This window comes from Anopheles funestus, chromosome 2RL, assembly GCF_943734845.2.
Source record: "Anopheles funestus chromosome 2RL, idAnoFuneDA-416_04, whole genome shotgun sequence".
Classification (NCBI taxonomy): Eukaryota; Metazoa; Arthropoda; class Insecta; order Diptera; family Culicidae; genus Anopheles; species Anopheles funestus.
The window spans coordinates 80,897,872-80,922,814 of NC_064598.1; the positions used below are offsets into that span (position 1 = coordinate 80,897,872).

Sequence of the window (24,943 nt, forward strand, 5' to 3'; positions counted from 1 at the left end):
CGCTGAACGCACTATCGTACATATCATTAGACTCGCCAGGCTTTTTCGATTGGTCCATTCATTCGAATGTCACCCAACGACACCCCCTGCTATGTAAAGTCCTTCCAGATCGTCCACCTGAACAGAGGATGTGTGATTCGCAAAAACTGTATTGGTACAATGGTATTTGATAATGGATAGTTATCCAATGCGATAACGAAATTCGACCGTCAGCGGTTTAAAGAACTCTTGCAGCAGGCACATGTTAGTAAGTCATTGAGAGGCTCCAAACTATACGTTCCAAACAAACTTCGCCATGTTTGTTTACTAATATAAAATTGTACTGGAGTTTGCACAAAACAATTCTGGGACAATCGTTCACATATATTCAGTTTAAATACATATTCCTAAGGTATAATATTATGCGCATTATTTATTTACTTATTCTATTTACAATCCTAGAAACAAAATTACAAACGAAAGTAAGATTAAACAAAAAGCATTTTCAAATTGAATCTCTTAAGTACTCCATTCAAACGTCCTTATTCACGTGCATGTTGATTGCATGTAAAAACTTTTTTAATGCTCCACATTTATTCAAAGACGTCTAAATTTCGGAGCTCATACGCTCAACAAAAAGTAAATAAAGAAAGTGCTCCCACACCAAACTTATTCACAATTGTTCCCCACTTACCGAATAGCACCTAAACAAAAACAAACACCCGATAAATATGGAGAATAATATTTGAGCGCATGCTACAAAAATAAAACTTTTCCTCACAAAGCCAATTGAAATCCTTAAGCACGATACCGCACGGCAAAGTAGATGGCTTTAGGTTTAGCTTGAGAGCGTTTTTGTTTTGCCGGAACCCTTCCCGAATCATTCCCTTTCTGTCGGGTGCATTAGAATGTACCTTAAGCACCAGCTAAAGGATTACATGTTGTCATACCCCAGTCCGGATGTTCGGACAGGATTTGTCGCGTCTACTATTTTTTTCTGCCGTCAGCCGTCTAACGAATCGTCACAAATTGAATTTCTTACTCCCCCGATACAACGCGTGAGTCCGGAAAAAAAGAAAAAGGAAAACACGTTTCTGAGAATGAGACAACCAGAAAGAAAAAAAAATGGATGCGGCTTGTGGTCGCGAAAGAATGTGAATTCATTTGTCTCCCCTCGGGGATGCGAAGCAAGTGAGTATGAATGGGTGAAGAACCAAAACCAAACCAACAAAAAGCACAACACCGTAAAAGTCGCTGTTGTGAGCGAAAATATCCAACAAACAGATGGTAAAACCATTGGGGTCAAATGAACCTTCCACCCTTAGCCATTCCTTTAAAGGGGAAAAACAAAATGGGCTTCAACAATGGGCGAGGAAGACAGTGAAAAAGATTGGAACGAAACAACCGCAAGTATATGGCCGGTTTGGTGCGTAAGGCGGGTACGTACGATGATCGTGGCACATTTGCTTTCTCACCGCACACTTGGCCGGGCTTTTCACGCCTTCCTAGCGCCGTACCCGGAACGGTAACGGGCTCTTAATCTTGGTCTTGGTGAGACATAGACAACAGCCTCAAACAACGCTCCGAAATGGAGGGAAAACAGTAAAAGCGATGCTAATGCGGTACGCGTGCACACACACTCACCAGGAATGAATATTCATGAAAGCACAATAAATTTTGCCGCAAAGTTAATAAAAATAGATTTACTGACGCGCAAACTGGTTCGGCAAAATGTCAATGGCGGACACGATGGTTTTAGACTGAGCGACAGACGAAAAAAAAGGTGCGGTTAAACTTATTTGCTTTTCACCATTGGAAAGACGAGGGTGTGTGTATGTGAGCTTTTCCGTTTGTTGGAAAATTCAGGCACGATTGTCACTTGAGAAGGTATGTCAATCCGGAGGCTGCTATTCCGCGGCAAATAATTTTGCATTCTTCCTTTCACCTTATTCGTCGGCCAAAGGGTTTTCTGCTCCGATGCAGACAAGAAATAAACCACCGTGGTATCCTTTATCGAGGGTTTAACAAACACCTTCCGAGGATGCAACGATGCTTTGGAGCGACAAAAGCCGCTTCCATCAAACAGTTCACTGTATCGGTTTTTTTTTCATTTTTCGGAAATGTATTTTACGTTTAGTTTCTTTTTTTTTCTCCCTCGCGTTAGCCCTTCGCCGGTAATCGGAAGATGCATTGTACGTTTTCTTTCCGTACGTACCGAATCGCTGTACCATATCCGCTTGTACAAACATACGGTGCAGCATTGAAAGGACACGATTTTTCCGTCATTCTTCTCAGTTGGAATTTTACGTTTACTTGTCAACGGGGCGTTTGCTTGTTAAACCTAGCAATGAAAGTGTCCGTCGTTTTTTTGGGTTGCGTTTGGTGCCATCGATTTAAATCCTTTTGCTTTTATTCGCTTTACTTTCAGATCGTACTATTGTGACTGCTATGCTGGATTTAGTGGTCCCGATTGTGGTGATGGTCCGCTCTGTAAGGATGCGACCGTCTGTGAGAATGGTGGCACGTGCAAGTAAGTGTTATTTAGCTATAGGATTGTTGGTAGTTTTTTCGTTTGTTTTAACTTTATTTTTTTTAAAGAATCATTTTTTTTTGTATCATATCCAGATTCCGACCAGACCAGATTTTTTTTTATCATATTTTTTTTCAATATAAGTTTACTTTTCTTTTTTATTACCTTTATGTTTACCGTGTTTCGTAGAACCTTTTCGTTAAGTTCTTTTTTGCCACCCCGGTTATCAACAACCAGGCGTCTCCATCAGTGCACCATAATTCCCTGTTAATTATATACTAACATAATACTAATCGTTAGTTACCTCTCCCCCACCATTCACAAGCACATTTTGGAACAGCTTTTAGCGTTAAATGTATGCTTCATCATTTTACACTTTATGAGATTGTCCTTTCACCCGCCCATCAACCACAACCGTACTGAAAGCTGCAATATTAATGACACACCATTTCCCTACCATTCCCAACTTTCTCAACTCCTCCTCACTTTTGTTGTGTGTGTGTGTGTGTGTCTTAAAGCAGAAAACCTTCGCTCATTAACAAAACATAGGCGCTAAACATGGCTTGTGTCATTCTACTGCTTTTGCAGGCATATCGGTGACAACGCCATCATCTGCATCTGCCCGGCCGGCTACAAGGGCAAACGGTGTGAGATCAACGAGTACGATGAGGTCACAGGTAAGTGTGAGCACTCTTCGGTAAACATCCTTTTGCAGCCATCCATCCACACTCAACTTCAGCCCACTGAATGCCGTTGATGCATTGACGATGGTGAGAGAGGTATCGTCTTTTCCCCCAGCCCCCATTTACACCCGCATACTAATTTTCTTCACCTTTCTGTGGACAAATTTCTCCTGAAAGTGTTCAAGAAATGCTGATGAAAGAGGATTTTAATTAATTAGCCACTTTAACGACTGTCATCTTGCCACGATAATCTGCCTTCTCTTGTATACCCTGGATTGTTGCTGACAACTGGCTGGTTGAACACTGAACGGTAAACAGTGTAGTGATTTTCAATTTTAAATGGAAATTTTGTGAGTTTTTAAGTGTTTTTTTTTATATTCTGGATCGATTGGCTGTATGAAAAGATGATTAAGGCTGTGACATATTTTCCATATATAAAAACAAGTTTTAACATTTTTTTCAAGGTTAAATGTTTCATCATTGTTGCACGATGCTTGCTTGTACTGTAAAATATTATCATGTAATATTTTCATCTCTAATGGATGATTCTCAACTGTTCCAGCAGACTGTACAACGCTTTCCCTTCTTATTGTCCTTGAATGGAAAGTCCTTAGCGCACAGGTGCGTATCATGTACACGGACATGTACATCACACGTCTCCAGTCAGCCTTGTATCGCTTGTGGAAAACAATATCTTTGCACTGGAGCCACATCACATCCCACACTTCTTATCCTTACGGAAAGGGAAACGAAACCCCGGACAAAGGGTGCCAACTTGTCATACTAATAAAAGCTGTTCTCAATCATGTTGCTCGATTGTTCCAGCCGGCACTGCACTTACCATCTGCCATACCGGTCGGCTCACTTACCTGCTGACCTGAATTTCATAGAAAACTGATTTTATGTTCAAAAACACGCACCCTCCTAAAGCAGGGAGGCGTGTTCCGTAGAATGCCACAAGAAAATGGAGGCGCCCAGTACTTCAAACTGGTCGGAGCTTTATTCCGCTCAACAACGTTGGACCCTTCGGTGAACATCGGTGCGTACCACCACCCAACGAGGGAGAAATGGTTTTGTGCTTCTCGGTACCCATTTGGGGAAGAGCGATTAAACGAAAATTCCGATCGGACGGGCCCGGAAAATCAAAAGGATCCTCCGGTAAAACGCTTCTCGGAAGCGTGGACGCCAGCAGCTGTGGATGGTAAATGTCAGAAAATAATTTTGAAAACGAAACGAAATTGATTCTTATCTTTAATTAAATCAGCCCTCCAACGTTCGGTACCGGTGCGGGTGCACAGTACTTAGACACCCGTGGAGCTTGTTTCGCATATTGAGCACTTCCTGCCACCTGTCGTACATGCCGAGACGGTCCGGTCGCCTTTTGAGGTTCGGTTTCGGTACGATGGTTAGGGTCGTTGCTTGTTACATATACATGGTTGGCTTAGCTTGTCCTGGCTGCCTGTTCCTCTACATACTCCTGAAAGCTACGGCACTAGGGTGGCATCCTGTGGTTTGACAAGAAAATAAGCTGTGTTTTAAGCAAAAGAAAAATTCAAAGAAAATGAACACCAAGGGTCAAAGCATGCGTACCAATCTATCCCGAAAGATAGATAGAAGGTAAAGTTGGCTTAGGTTGGTGAATTATTTTGAGGCCAAATTATGGTTTGATAGGATTTTTTTTTTTCTTCAAGCGAAACAATATCGAGTTTCCAGACGAACATTCTTCGAGGCTAAACTCTTGCTAAATACAACACAAAAGCAGATCATTAAAACTGACAAGCGTATTGTTTATGGGCTGTGAAACATTTTTAAATGAATCGTCTACATGAATGTTTGAAACAAAAGCCTTGCGTGAGTTGTTTAAATAAAATGCATAAATTTCATTGTTCTAAGAAAATCGTTTCTACAATGTTAGCCTGTGCAACATGTTCGGACGCATTTCCATTCATTCTCCTACCGCCACTAAGCATTCATTATCATGTAAATGGAAATAACTCCAAAAAATGATCTTAGTTGATGCGGATGCGGAAAGCTTCTAAATTTCCAACGCTCCAGTTTAATGGCCGATGATCAAAGTTGTAAGCGAACCATTCGGTAGCACTTGGAAGCAATTAACTTGATTTAGTGCATTACCATTTTGCTGCTGTCCCAACTGCTGTGGAGCAAAGTTTGGACGCACCAAATGCAAAATTGTGCGCTTGTCGAAATCAATCTAATCCAGCGCGCCATCGTTTGCTGTAATTGAGTGTTATTTTATTGATTAACTCGAAACGGGCCACTCATTAGGTGGCAATTAGTAATGACGAATGGCTGCCCGCCGATTCGCGTACGGGAAAAAGTCAACCCGCGGATAGATGATACGAATCATTGATCTTCATTAATTAAAATGAAATGCTTAAAATTGATGATCGGGTCGGTAGAGTTCGGGAATGTTTCTGGATCATCTTTGCAATCAACGAATCCATTTCGATTGAGAAACGAAAATTGGGTGATATCCAACCATTACTTTATACTGCTACATAGAACGAAAGCAGATGCTGTTTTTTAAAGCTACTCAGGTTCACTTTACTTTAGGTTCAAATTATGTCCGTTTCAAAGATCCGATATAAAAGTTCAATCCGATGCTTTTAGTTCGGTTCAAACCGGTTTCAAAGTTTTGATAGTTTTGCAGGTTCGATCAGATACTTATAGCTCTATTCTAATCACATGGTAATTTCTAATCTTCTTTGACGGTTTGAATCGTTGTTTTTGGGACCTATATAAGCCTCAAAATTTAAAATTTTATAAAAAAAATAAGGAATTTAAAGCGTTGTATTAGCTTAAACATTTTATGTCATATTGATCAATCTGTGAGAGTTCTCTTTTTTATTCTTCTCTTTATTTCTTGTTGTTTAAAATATTAATAATGGAAATATCATTATTTGCTTTGTGAAAACTAACTGTTGTGAATGTAGAAAAAACTAAAAAAAATGGAAAAACGTGTGTAATCGATTTTTGTCAAAGTTTACCCTCGCTCATATTCGTCACTGCCCGCTTACATTTTCTCCCTTTTGGTTGTAAAATCAATTCTGCCTAACGCATCTAAATTCGGTATGAATTATTCAAGGAACATTGTTTACACATGGTAGGAACGAACTTTCGTTCCAGTTCGCCTGTTGCATCGACGTTTGATCGAGTGAGACTCATTGAATTCATCATAAAAAGAAGCTTCGCTTAACATCACATTCCAAGCATCAAACTGTCTCCGTTTCCGCGAAAGTAAAAGCTTGGATGGGGGAAAAGCTTGGATGGGGATGTATAGAACATTGAACATCCATGTTACTTTGGACGATGATGATCGATTAAATGTTTGCTTCAAATTGAAAATAGAAATTATATCGAATTACATCGAACAAGAAAAGACAGAAAATGATAACGAATGCAAAGAGTAAGTTTTGTTTGCACCTGTTTGCTCGGTTCATCCCTTTAAGGACAAACAAGCAAACCGAACCGAGAATATTGGACCCCTACTTCGAGACTCACTACTTTCCCCGCCAGGTACGATGATAAAAGTCATAAAAATGAATTTCACCAAAAGTTATTAAGATAAAATTCAATAATTTTTATTAAGTTTGTGCTATCCTCTTTGGTTGTCGGTACTTTGAGATCAAGATATATCAGCCCTATCTTATTGCCTTTTTGCTCCTCTTGGTTCGATTCGTTGGGGGGGAGGGGGGTAGAGGGTGAACATTTGACTGCTCCACAATTGCTTCACCCTCTTTTAGACAACTTTGTAAACGTAATATACAACTTTTCGAGGAAGGCAAAAAAGGAACGCCACCAGATCCTGTTGGGAGCCAGATGCTCAGGTAGCGTCTTCTTCGAAAAAGTAAATAAAAAAAAGAAAAAAAAACACCATAAAGCACGTCAACTACCAACCATTCTCTGCCCGGGCCAGTGTACCGAATGTAGAAAATGTTGCGTACACATTTCATAAAAAATTGAATGAAAAACGTCGCTCAGCTGAAGGGAAGGAACGAAAAAAACTTTTCCACCACTTCAGCACTCCCAAAAAGTGGCCGGGACGAACGGAATCGAGTTTCGTTTGTAGTGGCGATGGCGAAATTTATGCCACTCAATGGTGACATTCACGGTGGAAAAAAACTGCATCGGGAGAAGAGAAAAAAAATCAACGAAAGAAATAGCTTTGGGGATGATTCAACTAGTACGTAACGCAAGAATCGTGAATTTTTGACCCCATCCATCCCTATCGTAACAATGTGTAACGCTGGCAGTGTTACGTATTATTTAAATCATCCCTTAACGGTAGCTCGTCAACCACTTCACATTGTGGCAGTTTTGTGTAGTATGAACGTGGACATGTTCGTCCGGTAGGTAGAATGTATTCTCTGGTACCCTATATGTGATTCTGTGTATGTCACAGTCGTCCGCTCTGATTCAGCATCGAAGTGGATATATAATTTTTTATTTATTTTAAATAATTGAAACTAGTTTCGATCAACGATCAACGATTCCGCACTCGTTTGTGCATTACATTTTGTAACCAATCTGTACGATTCTGTCCCGGATAGGTGCACTTCAAGATTTGAAGAGCTTTTACAAAAAATACATGGCGCGCATACATATCAATATTTTGGAACGAATAATTTATATTCTAACTGTATGAAATGCTTTCGTTGGAGAGTTTATTTTTTTCTCCGCATGAATATGGATACTTGTTTTGCTTTATGATGCTTGAATGTTAGTGAAAAATATATTATCATTTTCAAACTTCTTTTATGTTGAAATATATTTACACAAATTTAAAAAAAAACACGAAAACACTCAAATTTTGTAATAATTGATTTGTTTTATGTAAGTAAATTTTATGACGAAAATTTGATGTAAACAAACACTTACAAAGCTCCATCAGTCAGATACGTAACAAAAAAGAAAACATAAAAATCACCTTCACAAAATGTCATTCCAATCTTACAATTCGCCTGGTACATTATGACTCAAAAAAAAAAATCTTCCATTTGCTTGTCGCCGTACCACTTACACTTTCCTCGACCACCATATTGCAATGCAATAAAAACTATTTTAAACTTTCATCTTAATGCACACCACCTTTTTCGACTTTTGCCGCTGGCCTTTCGATGCTACCGTTCAGCTTTTGTTCTGCGTTTTCCACGGAAACCACCAAACAACCGCTACGGAGTTTTGCAAAAGGTATAAAATTTTAATTGGATTTTCAAAAGCTTTGCTCAACAGGCTGACTGCTTAAGCTTCGCGTCAAGTCAAGCCAAGTTCACTTATTTGTGTGCCTAGCAGGCAGTACAAAATGGAGGCGATACAGGTAGCACGTCAAAACGCAATAAACTCTGGCTGTCGAAACACCTTCGTCTACGGAACTCTGAATGTCAATTTCCACATCTGCCTTATGGTGAAGCTACGTATTTGTGTGGATGTATGAGTGTATTTTCACACACATACATAAATACACACCTTTCCATGTGTTACTTAAAAGCGCAGCAATCAGTTCGCAGCATTTTCCCACAGCAAATCTTTATATTAACTCTCCTTATGCTTCTCCGTATGCATAAGCTTACACTTATATTTAAGTGTGTGTGGCCTCATTTTCATGACTCCCGAAATGAAGTTTTTTTTCTTGCTTCTATGGAAGAGTTTTACTTCCGGCATTCCAACCCGTTGGTGGGCGAATACGAAATGAATGCTACTGACAGAAGCGCAAATGGTGAAGAAAAATCATCCACCGGCTTAGACGAGTCCCCAGTGGGATGGGACGCCGCACTGGTGGACGTCAGTACTGGTGAAGCATCTACTTTGCACTTCCTCATCAGCAAATTAACAAGATTTATTGCTGTTTTATTTGGGAAAGTTTCATAATTTATTACGACCACAACGGCGACCGTCTGAGCGTCGTTGCCGGGTCGTTGGGCGAAGGGCGAATATTGTCACACGCTGATGTTTGCCAAAAGTACGAAAGAGCGAGAAAGTTTAGCCTGGATAAATCCCGGCAAGGATGTAAAAAAAACCCGATCCTACCTCGGTTGCATTGTTCGGTTGAAAGAAAACGGTTTCGGAATGCCATTTTAATCCACAAGAAATTGGCTAAACCGTCCGACTTGCTTCATTCCCAGCTGTCGGAAGACGTGCGGACGGAAAGATTTTCTTCCACGAAATCACCATAGCAGGATTGCGCTTATAAAAAGAATTGCCAGAAAAAAAACATTCACGACACGTTTTGGATTTGGCAAAAATTTGGCGACAAATGTTTCACCCCATCGATCGGAAGTCAATAATTCATTCCAGCGAAAGATTGAATGTAGTGCTGCGTTTTTTTTTTTTTGGTTGGATTCAGAAATTTCACCTTAAGTGAAGTCATAGGACATAGGATTCTGGCAGCAAAAAAAAGAAAAGATGAAAAGATGAAAAACGCCCCCTGCCAACGTCGGAACTTTGTGCGTCGGAAGTGAAAACGACATTAATTATGTCGTAAATCAACTTTGGACAATACTTTCCATTCCGGTGGGCCGATAAACGTTGCTGATGCTGGCCGTACCCTGCCAGCGGATGGAGGGATAATTGTGGCTAAGGTGAGAAAAAGTTTTTCCTTTCACTGTAAACCAGCCCTTGAATTGAGTTTTGCGTAAGTCTGGTACCGGATGGAATCAACGCCAAGCGGTGATAAAATTTATATTTCTTCAACCGGGTACAACAGTTGGTCTTGTTCGGTTGTACAATAATGATGTTTGTAACAGGTTTGGTTTTGTTTCGTGCAGCTTTTTTGCTTTTTTTTTGCTGTATTTTGTACTTTATTGTTTACGGTAGAATAAATCGTGATATTTTGCAGCCACAACATAATTTCCATCAGGAAAAAGTTTTTCTGTATGGTGCTTGTTTTGTGTAGCGGTCAATGGGGAAACATGAAAATCAATTTAATTTAGCTAACAGTAGACTTTTCCGCTGCGGGTAAATAAAGTCAACGAAAACAATGAATGGTTCTTGGGGATCTCTTGAGGTTTTAGGATAACACAAGTAAATAAGTGGCATTATGGCACTTCTGCATGGTGTATTAACTACAAATCTCAATATCTTGTTCAATCACCATTGGAGTGCTTAAGTGCTCTTGCTGTCAATGAGGCTATAAAATGATTTCTGTTCTGGGAAAAGTTATCATTCTATCAAGCGTAATAATTCTAGAATTAACTTAAAGGGATTGCCTTAAGACGTCGCTTAGTGAAATATTATTCCTTAAAAATTCCTTGTAATTCTTGTATAGCTGGAACCTAAAAGTTTTTTTTTAATTAGCTAAATAAAGCAACAACAGCCGTTTGGGACTTCTTTTATCTTTCGAAATATTATGTTGAAATATAGTCCATTTTTCATATTTTTTCATTTCAATTAACTAAAACTTACCATTTGTCAAAGAACATTTCACAAAGCGAGAAATATATTTCAATAAATTATTATGTGATCATTATGCGCGTGATGGTATTTGTCATTACTTTTTTTACATTAGTTTTTGAAGTCCCTTCAGCAACTTCCAGCTTTATGGAGGGACGAACAATGATATGTCACATTTGGCAGCACGTTTATCAACTGCACCATGGGACCAATTTCATATATTTGCCATACATATCACCTTATTAAAAAATGTAGTAAAGTAATCAGTTCCATATCATGACTGCCATATTTTTATACCAACTTTTCCATACTTTCTCTGGCCGGTAAAACATCATTCTAAATTGTGTCCCGTCTCTCTTTCCGACTACAAACAAAAAATGACCCAAAAGAAATAAAAGCTCTACATTCTTTACCCCGGCGGTACGAAATGGACACACCCGTAAAGCTTAAATTGCTATTTTCTTCGCCCCCAAACCATTACATCAGCAGCAGCCAAAAACCCATTTTCACGCTCGCACAACCGTTGGTTTGGTGCCTTCGTTAAATATTTACCAACCAATGATTTATGCCTAGCGATGCGGGACCACGCAGGTCCCATCCGATAGCGGGTATCTGGCATAAATATTTTTTTCTCGGCTCCAGGTAGCCGAATAACTGTGCGTAAATGACCAGCACTCCGTGGGGGAGGCTTGGAAGGCTGATTGAGTGGAATTGGTTGCCAGCTGCCAAGCGAACGAAGAAACCATACAACACTTTTACAGCAGCTTCCGGGGCCCGATAGCGTGAACCTTTTCGTGGCGTAAGTTCATTTCCGTCCCACCCGTATACGATATCTGGTGGTGCAGGTAGCGATGAGCTCGATATGATAAGCATAAAATATAACAATACCATTACGTGTACGGATCCCATCTCACCGCGCCACTCAAATGGGGAACCATACTCCCCATCTTCAGACATATCTTGTGTGTGTGGGTCCGCAAAAAGAATCTTATATGATGGTTTTCTTTTTTTGTTAGGGCCGAACTGTGTTTTTGTTCCCTTCGAACTGAAGAAGGCTGAAATGGAAAATAATCCTGGAACGATTTATTCCACAACTACCGACCGACATTACGACCATTTGCGTGGCGGTCTTCATCATTAAACCACTGCCAACATTCACACAAAAACACAAACAGGCACACGTGCGGGACGTCACGTCCAGTGGGATGGCCATGGACCGTATTTGTTGGACAAGACAAGATCGAGCACTCATATTCAGTGCATGGTAAATAAACCGTTTTGTTCACGGCTAATGATGATGTCACTGTCGTGCTTCTACTACTCCCTGACTCGACGTCTAAATCACTCCCCCCTATTTTGTTATGATTCTGCACCACAAGCGGTACAAATTCTACCACTTCCTTCTACTCTTCGTTAGGGATTTGTATGATTTCTTTCTGAGGGAGTATATTTTGTTGCCCAGCAATGTGTCGCGGCAAAGCAAAAGTTAAAGTGTCGAGTGAAGTTGTTCAAGTTCAAAGGAATAAAAGTGATCTCACTCACTCTATCCGTTCTGGTGACTTTCACCGAGTGACACCTTTCTCTGAATGGAACAGTTCTAGCTGGGTTTCAGCCCACTCGGTATACAACCGCCACCACCGTCCAATGTATCGTTGGTTTCTGCATCAAACTGTCCCCAAGTTAATGGTCCATGGACTTACGTTTTGCCGACAGAAAACTATTTTTAGCATTCTCTTTCCATATCATGCAATCTTTCAGGGTTGAAGTTGCGTTCCATACCACCAAGTGTGCCACACCCACAACACCACGAATCACCCTACAGAAAAGGACAAAACTTACTGTGAAAGATGAAAATTTGACCAACTTTCTTACTGTTTTTTTCTCTTTCCCTTCTTTTGATACTCTCCCCCCGTAGGATGCAATCTCGACAAGGAAGGCGACGACTGCTTTCGCCAGTGTATTTCACCCAGTGACAGTCTCGATGTGTGCCGCTGTGACCAGAGCATATCGTCCTCGAGTAAGTATCGAATCCTCTTGAGTGTTCCGTTCTGCTTCCCCTTCGAAACTGGTGATGCAACTGTTGGCAGCAACGAGAAAGCAACTTCTCTGCTGCACGTGACAGGTGCGGCCCAAGACATAACCCCAAACCCAGCGGGTAGTTTTTGGGGAGGAAGCGATAAAGTTCAGATGTTTTACGTCCGGCACAGGCTAAAGTGGGGGAAGGAAAGCAGTATATTTCTGACCAAAATCCAGAGGCTGTGTGGAAGAAAACAGCTTGAATGCCGAGAGTTGTGTGTAATGTGTTTTTGTTTTTCGCCAGGAAAGGGGGGCGACGCTAGGGAAAAGTTTGCTCCACAGGGAGCAAAGGGAAAATTCCTCAACCAAAACTGGTACAGTAAAGTTCTCATAACTTAAAGCACATGTCACGTTGCAACGAATGATTTGGAACCTATTCAGACGATCAGGCGGACGTTGCGAATGACAAGTGTACGATTAGCTTGACTTTAATACTCTCAACTTGAACGTCCGGCAAGCGTTCGGGTGTATGTGTGTGAGCATACAAGGATCGTTTACGATGCACTACGGTAAATTGGGCCCCTAAATGTATGCAAACTGCATGGCAAAACGTGTAAACAATTTAAGCTACAGTACGAACGAGCAGCTTAATACTTTCGGTAAACAAAGCGTATGTCCTCTGTGTGATGGTTGTACTCACTGGCGTATGCTTATTTGCTTACGCATTTAAAAAAAAACTCCTGTACGTGTATATTTTAAGCGGGACAACAACAAAAAAAAAACACGCATCAAGATTACTTAACTGATTAAGATATGCATCTCGTACCACGGCTAGTAAGTGATGTTTTCCAAGCATTGTTTTCTTTCTCCCCAAAAAAAAAATGGACAAACACTTAATCCTGGTGGATTGAAAATACGTGAAACTTTAGGTCATTTAAATAAACCCCACGCTGCAGGAATATTGTGAAACTTTGCCTTATTAAAACCCCATGACAAACATTTGCATAATCGTTGACACACGAATCGGTTCGGTGCTGTTTGTACGGTTGACTTCAACTGGTGTTACGCAGCAAAAAGCAAACAGATTGTTCATGATTAATGGTAGTCCGGGCTTTTGTGCAACTTTTCTCACACCTTTCAACTCTCGTTTGCTTTCTCCAAACTTGGTGGTGCTGAATAATTTACCAAACTGATAGGAAAAATTAAATGCCATACCGATCACTAGCTGATGCTGTGTTAGTTTGCTTCGTTTTTCTTTCCTCCCCCCATGATCCAAGTTGTTGGATATCTGCTTTTGCATACATAATGTAAAGAATGGACGGATAAATGGTGGGAGCTAGTTGGAACCAATGGATTAGATTTGTAGCGCAAAAACTGGCACAGTTCCGCAACACTTCATTATCGGTTTTTTGGGGGGCCGGGTTGACATAAGCGTAAATTATGCATTAGTTTAATAGGCCGATTATCAGCTGCCTAATCGTTTCGGGCGAGACTCTCCCGTACGCTAAACTTCATTATGGCCGCTTCTGGGGCCGTTTTTGCTCGGCACCACTGACTGACGCAACTGATAAGGAAGGAAGAAAGACAACGTCAGCATAACCACCGTTTTGCCGGGAATTGGACTCAACTACCCTTCACGTAGGGTGGCAAGAAGGCGGTGGGAAAACTCCCCCGGCGAGGGTGGAAAATTATATCACTTTCCTGCTTCCATTTTGTCTGCTTTTTCTCCTCTCATTTGCCAGTGGAAAATATTATGGTTTTGATGAAAGTACAGAATAGATAAGGCATAAAATGGGTTTACTTAATGACTACGGAATACGGGATGATGAAACAGGAATGAGAATGCAAAATGGCCAGAGAGAGCCAGAAAGAGCTGAAAAACTAATCAGACTATAGTGTAAGCACAACTAAAAAGCCAGAATGGGATAAATGGACAGATAAGCCACTAATATCCTGGCTTGGGGAATCTTTTCCCCAAACATTTAATAAGAAAGGAATTCAAAAACGATAGAACAGTGAAGTGGGTTGAGATTCTTATTTTTTCATTGCATTACACCTACAACTTCACTTCAACTACAACTCCTTTAGAAAAATATTGTTGTTAGTCAGTTTTAGAAAATTGAATTGGAAATACTTGAAATTGTTTCTATTAGAAATATCTCTGTTACACAATCCCGGAACGACTAATAGACAAACATGACTTTAAACACAGTATTGCTGATACTTTTTTCGCATTTCTTTTTTGCAGGTCGTGGAAGAGCGAAGTACGAAATGACGGTACGGTTAGCAAACGCATCGCACTTCGAGCTAAACGACAACGGTGAACATCAGCTCAATGAAAACACGGTGACGGTGCTGGAAAAGCAGGTAGGTTGCATAACTGCAGGCGCTTGGAGTCATGATTGGTACAGCAACTTTTGCTAGCGGTCGTGCCACATGCTGCATGACCGTATAGTGGGATGGGGATCTCATTAAAATGAACAACCATTTTCAAACGCCATCCTCTATCATCCATTCATTCACTTGCGTATCATAGGGAGCTGCGAATGTTACTGTACAATTTCTATACCCTGCTAAAGTTGCCTCTCTTTCAAATCGTAGCACATATGTGGATGTGATATTTTTAATTCCTGTCATGTCTAGAAGGGGTGAAATCAGAAATACAACTTGTGTATTGCACTAGGATTTATTGTGTGAACCTACTGACTTTCAGTGAAAACATTTTCATATATTTTATTCATTCGATATACTACGAACATCGTCTATTATCTCTTAATGCTACAGCATATTAAAGTGGTGAAATTTATCTCAATTTATACTCTACAATCTGTCAAGCTAACATCGGATAGGCCTTTTGTACGAGACCCACGCACCATGGCCAGATTCTTTTTTCCGGGTGATGCCCATTATCCTTATTAACTTTGTCGCAACCCCGTCAAAGAATGTTCTGCGTCAAATTACTGCGCTCCTCGTCGTTATCCTGAAGTGGTCCACCGCCACTCAGCGACTGGCTGAACCGGTGCGGTGCGTTAGCGATGGAGTTTAGCACCCGCCGCACATTACCTCCGGCACGATCGTTCCAGGAATTTCGTCGACCCCGGCTTTCGCTATTACGGTCGGTGCCAGATTCCTGAATAGTTGGCATCGCTCCTTCACCGCCGGGTACGCCACCACCCGTCCCAGCGCTTCCCGTGCCACCGGAAGAACCACCCGTGGCTTCGTTGCGTCTTCGCAGCGAACCTGTCGAGCGGAACGACCGTGACATAGGACGGAAGCGCCCGAGTACGGATCCGCTTCGGTGGAGTCCTTCGGTGCGGCCCTCACTTGCGGAACCGTTGTGCGTTTCCAACAGTGAGCTGACGAGTTTCTCCAACAGCTTCAAATCGGCTGTCGTCTTCGCGTTCGTACCTACCGCAGTTGCCATAGGATTTCCAATTTGGCCTCCATTGTTGGACACTCCCGACGTCCCGGAACCGGAACCGTGCCCAAACAGGCGCTCGGCAATCTGTGAATAATATTTCCAATTAAAAGTGTCAGGATAAAAGTATGGAAAGTTGTTTAGCAAAGCTTCTACACACAAGCTTTGCTTAATTAAATGGCGTTAAAAACACAAAATGTAGAAAAATATACAACGTAATTCCATCGGGGCTATTGTGAAGGTCAGTGAATCAATTGGAATATTTGATGGAAGTGATAAAACGACTGTTTAAGACACCCGTTGTCCCTTTTTAATTACTATCATTTCTAGTTTTCGATATTGTTCCATTCAATACTATTGATGCTGTGATGAGACTAGAATTAAGCATCATCGAAACCCTCGTTCATCTTCTACAAGGCACTGAAGCAACCCAATGGTCATCAATGGCCACCTGCAATTTACTCCTATTCATGTCACGATCAGCGTATCATCACATCCAAAACAAGCTGCCACGATTATCCTGCTCTCTAATCAACAAAGCACACACCTGGTACAGGTTTAATGATAGGTCGAACACTACCAACAAAAAAACACAGGAAAAAGCATATGATAACAAATTTTCCACATCAGTCCACCCGCGGTACCGGAACCGTCACAAACTCCCCGAGACGAGCAAATGGTGTTCGATGGAAGTGAGAGCGGTGTTCGCCGCTGGATTGAAAGCTAATTAAATTTTCACTCAAGCTCGGCTTAATTATGCTTGTTTATAAAATACGAACCGGGAGTGGAAGTGGCTGAAGTGAAGCGTTACCATATTGCCATCATACATTGACGATAGCCGGACCAAGGTTTAGCTAATTTCACCAGCATTTGAGGGTTGAGAAAAAAGGTCCCTCGCGTAAGCATGAACAAATTTTCTTCGTAACTGGTACACTTCCTCCTAAATCGGGGTGATTGCTGATTGCATCATTCAAAGTGGGTGGGAATGGAAGAAATTAAATTAATTTTAACTGTTTCAAAATGCAGCTCGATTCAAAATCTTATTAGTTACAGGGCCCAATGCGTTTTTTTCTTCTTATTTTAAGTCCAGTACACTCAAGAGAAAATCAACGGATATTCTGCAAAACAAGAGGAAAGTTAAATTAAATTCATGTCCAACTACTCACATAATTAAACTTAATTTAACACATTTTTTATTTTATTCTCAAAGAACGGAACGGGCAATACGGCCTCAGTAGGTCTATAGTAGACTGAATCAAGGACTTCGATTAGAAGGCTTTTCCTGGTCCAAACAGTGAAAATGCACCTTATACCTAGTGTATTCGGTCATTAGTTTTGTCACATTTATGGCACATTTAAAAAAGGAGAAAGGGAAGCATTTAGTACTAAAAATGCCTTTTTAAATAATCACCCGACTACACATTATTAATGCAGATTGCATAACTTTAGGCGTTTAATATCAAATAGTACAAAGTCACCGACAGTCGGTTACGATAAGTTACATCAATGTTAGATGACTTACTGGCAATCACACTAATCTTAGTCAAATATTATACATTATGCGATGTTAAACAATATCCCTCAAACAATTATGCATGCTGTACAGCATAAAATCACACCACAGCAAGCCAAAGCCAGTGAGTCAGAATGGTACGAATGGTTGTTTAACAAATTATCACTTTTCGAATAGCACGTGCCCCATGTAGACTGCCGTAGCGCGTGACTATGTAAACGAATACCAAACAAACCTGCCGTACGTGGAATTCGCTTCCATGATACCATATTAAAATGCATCATTCGTCACCATTCCGTGGGTTCGCGGAATGGATGTCCTTGATACGTTCGTCCTTCACACGTGTACGCGTGACAAGACAACTGTCCAACTTTTCAAACTCATGCTTCCACGCTGTCACATATATCGTTCGCATTTAGCTCACGCAATACATCCAACGTGTCGCTGCCAAAAAAGGGAACAATCTCTGCCAGCAAAAAAAAAATGGTAAGGCCTTTGCCATTATGTAGCCTTTTTGTTGATTTTCGCGATAGCAAAAATCGTTTACAGGACACATCAAGCGCTCGAAGTGTGTAAGGATTTTTAAATATGGCTTTACTGGCCTCCTGGTTTTTTTTTGTCTTGTTGTAATGTATCCCGAAAACTCGGGCCGCCGTACGTATGCGACTAAATCTGCGTCTGTCACATAGTCATATGCGAATGTGTGTGTGCGTTTCTGGCGTGTGGCGCCAAGTGAAATTTTGTAAAAAATTTCGAAACCAAAAAAAACACAATTCGGAAGTGATCCTGCGGATGAAATGAAATGTGTGCCATTTAAATTCATCTCACGGTTCAACGCAGCTTTGGATTGTTTTTTTTATACATCGTTAAACGTGCGTTTCAAAGCCTCAAAGCTTTGTTACTGTTCGTCACAAACGGATTATGTTAGCTCGCGCTTTATATGTATTGATTTTAATTTTCTCGTTGTGTGAAGCATTTGTTGCTGGTGGATAATATTCGGCCCGCAGATGGTTTGGCAGTAAGCTCATAGTCCGTCAAGATTGATATAAGACAAAAGGATCGCAGAAAGAGAAATGATCCTCAACAGTGACAGTTGTTCACTTGTGTTAAAGCAAATGCTTCACCAGAAATACTCATAAAACCTTCAAAATAGATACGAATCAGAAGACTTGCATCCGATAAAGCTTACTCGTCGAGTAATACGGAATATTATTCTTTCGCCGTCGCCTAACATTAGCAGTGGCAGCTGTCAGATATTGTTTCATCTTCCGTAAGCTCACAGTAATGTTTGCCTGTTAAAAAATCTTCCCCAAAAAGTGTCAGATTATTATATGTGTGAGACATTTAGCGTTTCGAATGTGTCGTCCAAAAATATGCCAACAATTGTCGCATTAAAAAAAAAAGACAAAACTTCCAAATTGTTCTTGGCGCCATCCGCATCCTGCGGAACTTCCAAACAGGAAAATGTTTTGCTTTTACAGGACACACAACAGCAAAAAAAACACACACAAATACACATGGAGCAAATACTTTCCTCATTATTATTCTCCAACACAAATGTATGTAATTCATGCAGCTAAACCCCACCCAAAAGCGAGCTTACCAGATCTTGCTCGACGGCCAAGTAATGGGAAAACGTAATAACGACTTGACAGCCACTGGCAGAAATATGAAATGTTAACTAGGAAGAATATGTGTGGTAAAAAAAAACGAAACGCCATACAGAATACCTTGGAAAATAAATACAACACATAGGACATAGACGTAGTAACGCTAACGAGGCGAACAAATTGTGCTTGTTCTAAAGTCAGAAGATGCAAAAAAATCAAACATAACGAAACAAGACGATGTAGAAGTATTTTTGTTTTGTCTTTTACAAAAAAAGATAATTTTAACGGGTATAATGATGCATAAACTACAATTCGTGAACTTTACTTTTATTTTTCTATGCCGTGTTGTATGAAGAAAAAAATAATGAATAGTGATACATATCATTAGTATATATGACAGCATATTTTTCGAAAGAATTTAATATTCCTTTCCTTGGGTGCGCTTGCATCGTTCTATGGTTAGTGTTTCCCACAGTAGCGCTATTTATGTTTCATGTTGAAACACCGTCCAACCTTTTCTAAAGGAAGGAACAACAAAAAAACGAAAAATCTAACCCCAACCACGATACAGATCCTTTGGCGAACAACCGTGTAGCATAAGCTTTTGTGTAACCACCGTTTCGTGCGCGGCATGCGCTCGTACCGTCTTAATTTTCAACCTCGGTTCCCTTTCATTTGTTCATCTGGCCCTCATGCACTCGAGATAAAAATAAAACTCAACGGTAGCACCACTTGATGCAAGCGAGATGATGTTGTCTTCTAGCCGAAGAGATAGATCCGTAAACATGCAACGCTCGGCAGCACATACGGTCCGGCTGTTGCTGTACGTTCAGCACCATGGCGTGTACATTTTTGTTGTGGCCCATGACTTATGCTACCACCCATAAGTAACAATGTACTCACACACGTACACAGGCAAAGCTAAGCCAAAACACAACGGACAAACACACGGGACGGGTGCCGATCCTCACCAACACAAAGCTACCGACGCCTAACAAAAGGCGATGGAAAAGCCAAAATCAACATTTATCAGTTGAGAGTGAAAAGCATGAAAAATGACAAACGAAGCTGAACATGAACCACCAGCGTCGTTCCGCTTCGGACCAATTTTCCGCGGCCCTAGTGCGGACATAAATCACAGACAGTGTGAGACGGTACGCGGTACCTGGCGCAAAACGGGGTTGGGTGAAACGAACCGACGACGAGTGGTCTGATGGCCGATCATTTGTACAGCAGCTGTGCGTCCGGTTTCGTGCAGGGTTGCCAATCGGGTTGCCTCCATTTTGAGAGGCACAACACTGTACGGCCAAATCTGCATAACAAGTGCGCGACCGTTTTGTACACACAGTGTGTGCCAGCCGGGAAGGAGGCAACATGGTTTACTTCTTCTTTTTTCCCCTCTGTTTAGTTTACTTTCTCCTGAGGGCTTATCATTAGGAGTGCGGCACCGATCTAAACCACCTTTGGGCGCTTTTCGTAAGCAGCAGGGTGGAAGGATTGTTTGTTGCGGTACGATGTCTGCGATCTGTACTCTGACTTGATTGCAGAATAATAGAATTTGCCTTGCCACTTCCGGCAGACTGGATTGTTTGTGTGAGATATGTGAAGCATGTTTTCATTTGCTCACTGGGAGCGTAGAATTGGGAGAAGTATTATTAACTTTGCAACGCTACTGGAACGTGCGATCTTAACCATTATTGGTAGCAATTGAGCATGTTTTAGTGGAAGATATTTGGAATTAACATTTTAAACATTTAACATTAAAATTTTTGACCTAAGTACAACATCCGCTGGATCATGGGTTTACAACGCCTGAAAGTATGCATTTACAATGTTTAGTAATTTAGTATAATTTATGTAAGGAATTTGTACTTAATTTTTTTAAAAAATGTATTCGTAACTCCTAATAAATAAACTATCATATTAAAATTTTCTAACCCGTTGTGAGGGACTGTAGATTAAAAAAAAATTGCATATCTTCAGGCGTTCGTTCTCATGACAAACTTTAAAGTATATTAAATTATTTTTCCATCTGCGTTTTCCGGTTCAATTCGAAATTGAAGTATGAAAACAATGACATTAGCCTAAACAATATAATAAATTTCGCACTTTAAAACACTGCCTTAAGCACCACTTATAGGTTACATAAATTTAGGCGTTTTTAGGATTTAACATCGCCACTTAAAAGTGATAAAAATAATATCCTTCCGTACGACAGCTGCTTTATGGGACAAAAACACCTGCAAAACACTCTACTCCATCTGGTTCGGGCAGGCTTTCTTTAATCACCGATACTTCACCGCTATATGTCAAACCCTGCAAAACTTGATCCCTTTCCCGTGAGTTCATCGATACCCGGGCATTATTCTTCCTCCGGGCAGAAGAATCACCAACACCGCCCGAACCGAGTTTTGGGACAACGATAAATCGCTCTGCTGCAGTACGTTCGAGCATACAGCCGTGCTTCAGCAAAACCCCAGGATCTGTTCGATCCGGTATCGGTTCCAGGTCACGGTCCCAACACATTCTTCACCGTTCGATGACCAGCTTCGTGCCAGGGAAGGGTGAAACCATACAAACGCCGTGCTAGGGAAACTTTGGAATTTATCTCCGAAGAATCGCCACCTGATCACTCAAAACGGATTCGGTAGAGGGAGATGCGGAATGGCACAAGCTGCCAGCTTAATTTCATTCCCGCACAACGGGACGGTGGCAAAAAACGTGCCCTTCGAAAAATGGGCACATTGACAGGCGACAGTAGACTTACCTCACCGGCTGCATTGCTGGAATAGCTCATTCGCTTGACCTTTCGGTAGGTGTCATCGTCGACGGCTTCCTTCAGGGCCTGTTCAAGTGCATTCTCCAGATTCCGTGCCTTCGGGTCATTTTCCAGCTCGGCATAGCTGAAGATGGGAAGGAGCGGGAATTGAAAAAAAAACAAAAGAAAAAGGCCAGTAGGGTAGTTTAAAGAAGTAGCGCACACAAAAAAACCGAAATAAATCAAATTGGAAAAGGAAAGCGCCCGGAAAACCTTTGCACACCCGGGGAAATATTTGTCCTGAATGTTCAGCGATGGTGCGCTCCGGTTTGTTGAAGTTGTCGGTGAAAATCGAACCGACAAATAACTTTCAACGGGATGTACTCGCTGTTCACTGTCTTCGATGGTGGGCTGTAAACAGCTGCACTGACCGCTGTTACAAACGCTGTGAACCTGCGCTCCAAGCACCCGGACCGAAATAGGGAAAACACTCGAGAAATTGTAGCAAACGATTGCAAATATTTATTAACTTTTCAAATATGACTCCTCGGGCGCTGTTGTAACTTTTTTATCACTTTTCGAGGACTTTGCCGCGTGTCTAACCGGAGCAGCGGTTTTTTTGGTAGCAAAACCCGGGCCCTTTCATCAAATTGATCGTTGGCAAAGTAAGTAAGCAAGTGTTTTGCAAGTGATTTCTCATTTAACGCCATTTGCAACGAGCCAACGCACAACTCGTAACCGGTTACACTGATAACGACCATTTAGCGGGAACTTGTTACAGAACTTATCACGGGAGTTTTGTTTGCTTTTTTCCCCCCCGCCCGGCTGTAAATGGCCAGTTTCGTAGGTTACATTCGGTGGAAATAATATTATTAAAACTGGCAACGAATTTTCACTTCCTGGAAGCGTTGTGACACCGGGTTCACAAATTGAACCAGCACAATAATGGAGCAAACAGTATGTACATATCGGCTGTAAAATACTTACGTTGACATAATGTCCGCTTCACCGCCGCGATTGCGTCGAATTGTAGTACGGTTTGCAGTGCGTGCGGATCGAATATCTGTTTCCCAAAATCTGTAATTAAAATAATTTAAAATACATATAGTATAGCTACATCAATGTCCATCATCACGAATCGCAATGGTAAAATTGAACAACTTTATTGATTTTCCGCCTGTAAAGTATTTTGTTTTTTTTTTCCTGTAGTGAAAAGTCAATTCCATTCGTCAAGACTTATGAATTGATTTCGTTACCGAAGTGGAAAATTTAATTTTGCTCTCTTTTTGCACCATCACCTTTTATCAACTTGCCGGGTAAAATATGACCCAAAGCCAATAGCTGACAAATGATCGTTTTAATGAAAAAAAAAAAACCTTTATTCTGTAGAGTTTCTTTTATATCGTACATCTCGTTGTTAATTCGTATTTGTGCCTTAAGTTATTAAGTCATTTTAGTTTTTGCTTTGTTCACCGTAAATACCAATTAGGGAATATTTCCCACGAACAAAAGCATTCTTTCCTTTGGCTATATTAACCTTTTCCGGTTGTTTGAAGATCATCGGTCTCCTGGACGACATTCGGCAAGCTGTTTCCCAAAAACCCTGACAACCTGTTTCGTCTTTCATTTGCTCGTTGAGAAAACACGGAAAGAAGCGGACACACGGAAACCGCCCACGTTCGCCATTGACATTTATTTATGTAAATTTACGCACCAGTTCCCACGGGAAAGCTGGTAGTAAAGATGCAAGGAGTGGGCAAATTTTTACACCGTTCCAGCCAACCCTAGTGTCGGTGTGAGAGTGTGGGAAATTTATTCAAACGCACTTCTTCACCAAAAAATATGTTCTCCACCAACACCGCACATGGCATAGTGTATTACATCTTATTGGGATTACGACAGGGCTGGGGCGCGGATGTGGAAAACAATCATAAATATTAAAGTTTAGCGAAAGCACGCGTTGTGTTGCCCTCCGGAAGCTGGGTGCCGCGGTGTTGATTTTTCCAATTTCCTTTTCCCCGCAGTACGGTGTGTGTGTGTTTGTTTGTGTGCGGGAAAGCTACTAACCATTGGCTCACAATGAGTATACCAACGGGACGGGCTTCGTTTACTGATGTGTTATCCGTTCGCTAGCCATGGTAAGCCATCGTGTGCGGGGCTTCTTCTCTTTCGGTTGGAAAAACTTTGCACCCTAACAATAGAGGACATGATAAGATGGTACAGGGCAGCCGTAGCAGCAAGGTACCTGCAAGTAACGACCTACTGACATCAAGATGGTAAGCTTAAGGAAGCCCATCCCAGTACGGCAGCCTGTCCGCAAGTTCTGCAAGGTCTCGCTTTAGCATGTCTAATTTTGAGCATCGTTTCATTTGGAGCCCATTACCAACTTCGGAGCATCCCATCGGAACAGCGCAATGGTATATGATCCTCCGGATGCTTCACTAGCCTTTTGGGTGGTTCGACTCACGGCCAAGGGTTCCATAAACATGTCAAACCATACACCCACACACTGATGTTTAGCTCATTTCCATGTCGCTCCACCGTAAGCCACTGTCAAAACCGTTCCAGTAACTACAAGAGCGAGTTCCGATCTTACTCGCACTGGGGCAAAGCTTCACGATAAGTTCTAATCTAGTTGATTGTAAAGATTTTCCCTTGCTCAAGTGACACCGAAAAGGTGGGCGTGGGAAAAAAAATATGGGAAATATTCTTTTCTCAGTCACTCGCTGTGGTTCGGTCCTTTCTGTTTGTGACTCGTAAAGAGTACACAATCATTTCCGAACAGCTTACATCGATTTCTAACGTTTAGCACTTTCTTTACCATGGGTTTGTGTGTTTTTATGCGAATCCTAACCTCGCTTACACTAACGTACTACTTCATTTCTACAAGTGCACACTGACGGGTGAATAATGGCCGGGGCGTTTAAGTGGTGATTTCAGGATTATTTACCCCGTTTCTTATTTGCTCTAATGAAAATATGTTTTTCTGAGCTTTTTGTTTGGTTTTAAAATCAAAGTTGAAAAGA

General features: G+C 41.2%; 2 protein-coding genes across 3 annotated transcripts in view; one reads left to right on the top strand and one right to left on the bottom strand.

Moving 5' to 3' along the window:
- The window catches only part of LOC125761954 (uncharacterized), a 177,867-nt gene that overhangs the window by 69,083 nt on the left and 83,841 nt on the right, over positions 1 to 24,943 (top strand). For both annotated transcript variants that reach the window (XM_049423574.1, XM_049423575.1), the window contains 4 exons: positions 2,408 to 2,509; positions 3,098 to 3,186; positions 12,518 to 12,619; positions 14,867 to 14,985. In XM_049423574.1, coding sequence (XP_049279531.1) covers positions 2,408 to 2,509; positions 3,098 to 3,186; positions 12,518 to 12,619; positions 14,867 to 14,985 — 412 coding nt within the window. The remainder of the gene's footprint in view (positions 1 to 2,407; positions 2,510 to 3,097; positions 3,187 to 12,517; positions 12,620 to 14,866; positions 14,986 to 24,943) is intronic.
- The window catches only part of LOC125761959 (uncharacterized), a 28,196-nt gene continuing 18,538 nt past the window's right edge, over positions 15,286 to 24,943 (bottom strand). The window contains exons 11-13 of the mRNA XM_049423584.1: positions 22,905 to 22,994; positions 21,927 to 22,062; positions 15,286 to 16,123 (exon numbers count right to left, since the gene is read on the bottom strand). Of these exons, the coding sequence (XP_049279541.1) occupies positions 15,554 to 16,123; positions 21,927 to 22,062; positions 22,905 to 22,994 (796 nt within the window). The 3' untranslated portion in view covers positions 15,286 to 15,553. The remainder of the gene's footprint in view (positions 16,124 to 21,926; positions 22,063 to 22,904; positions 22,995 to 24,943) is intronic.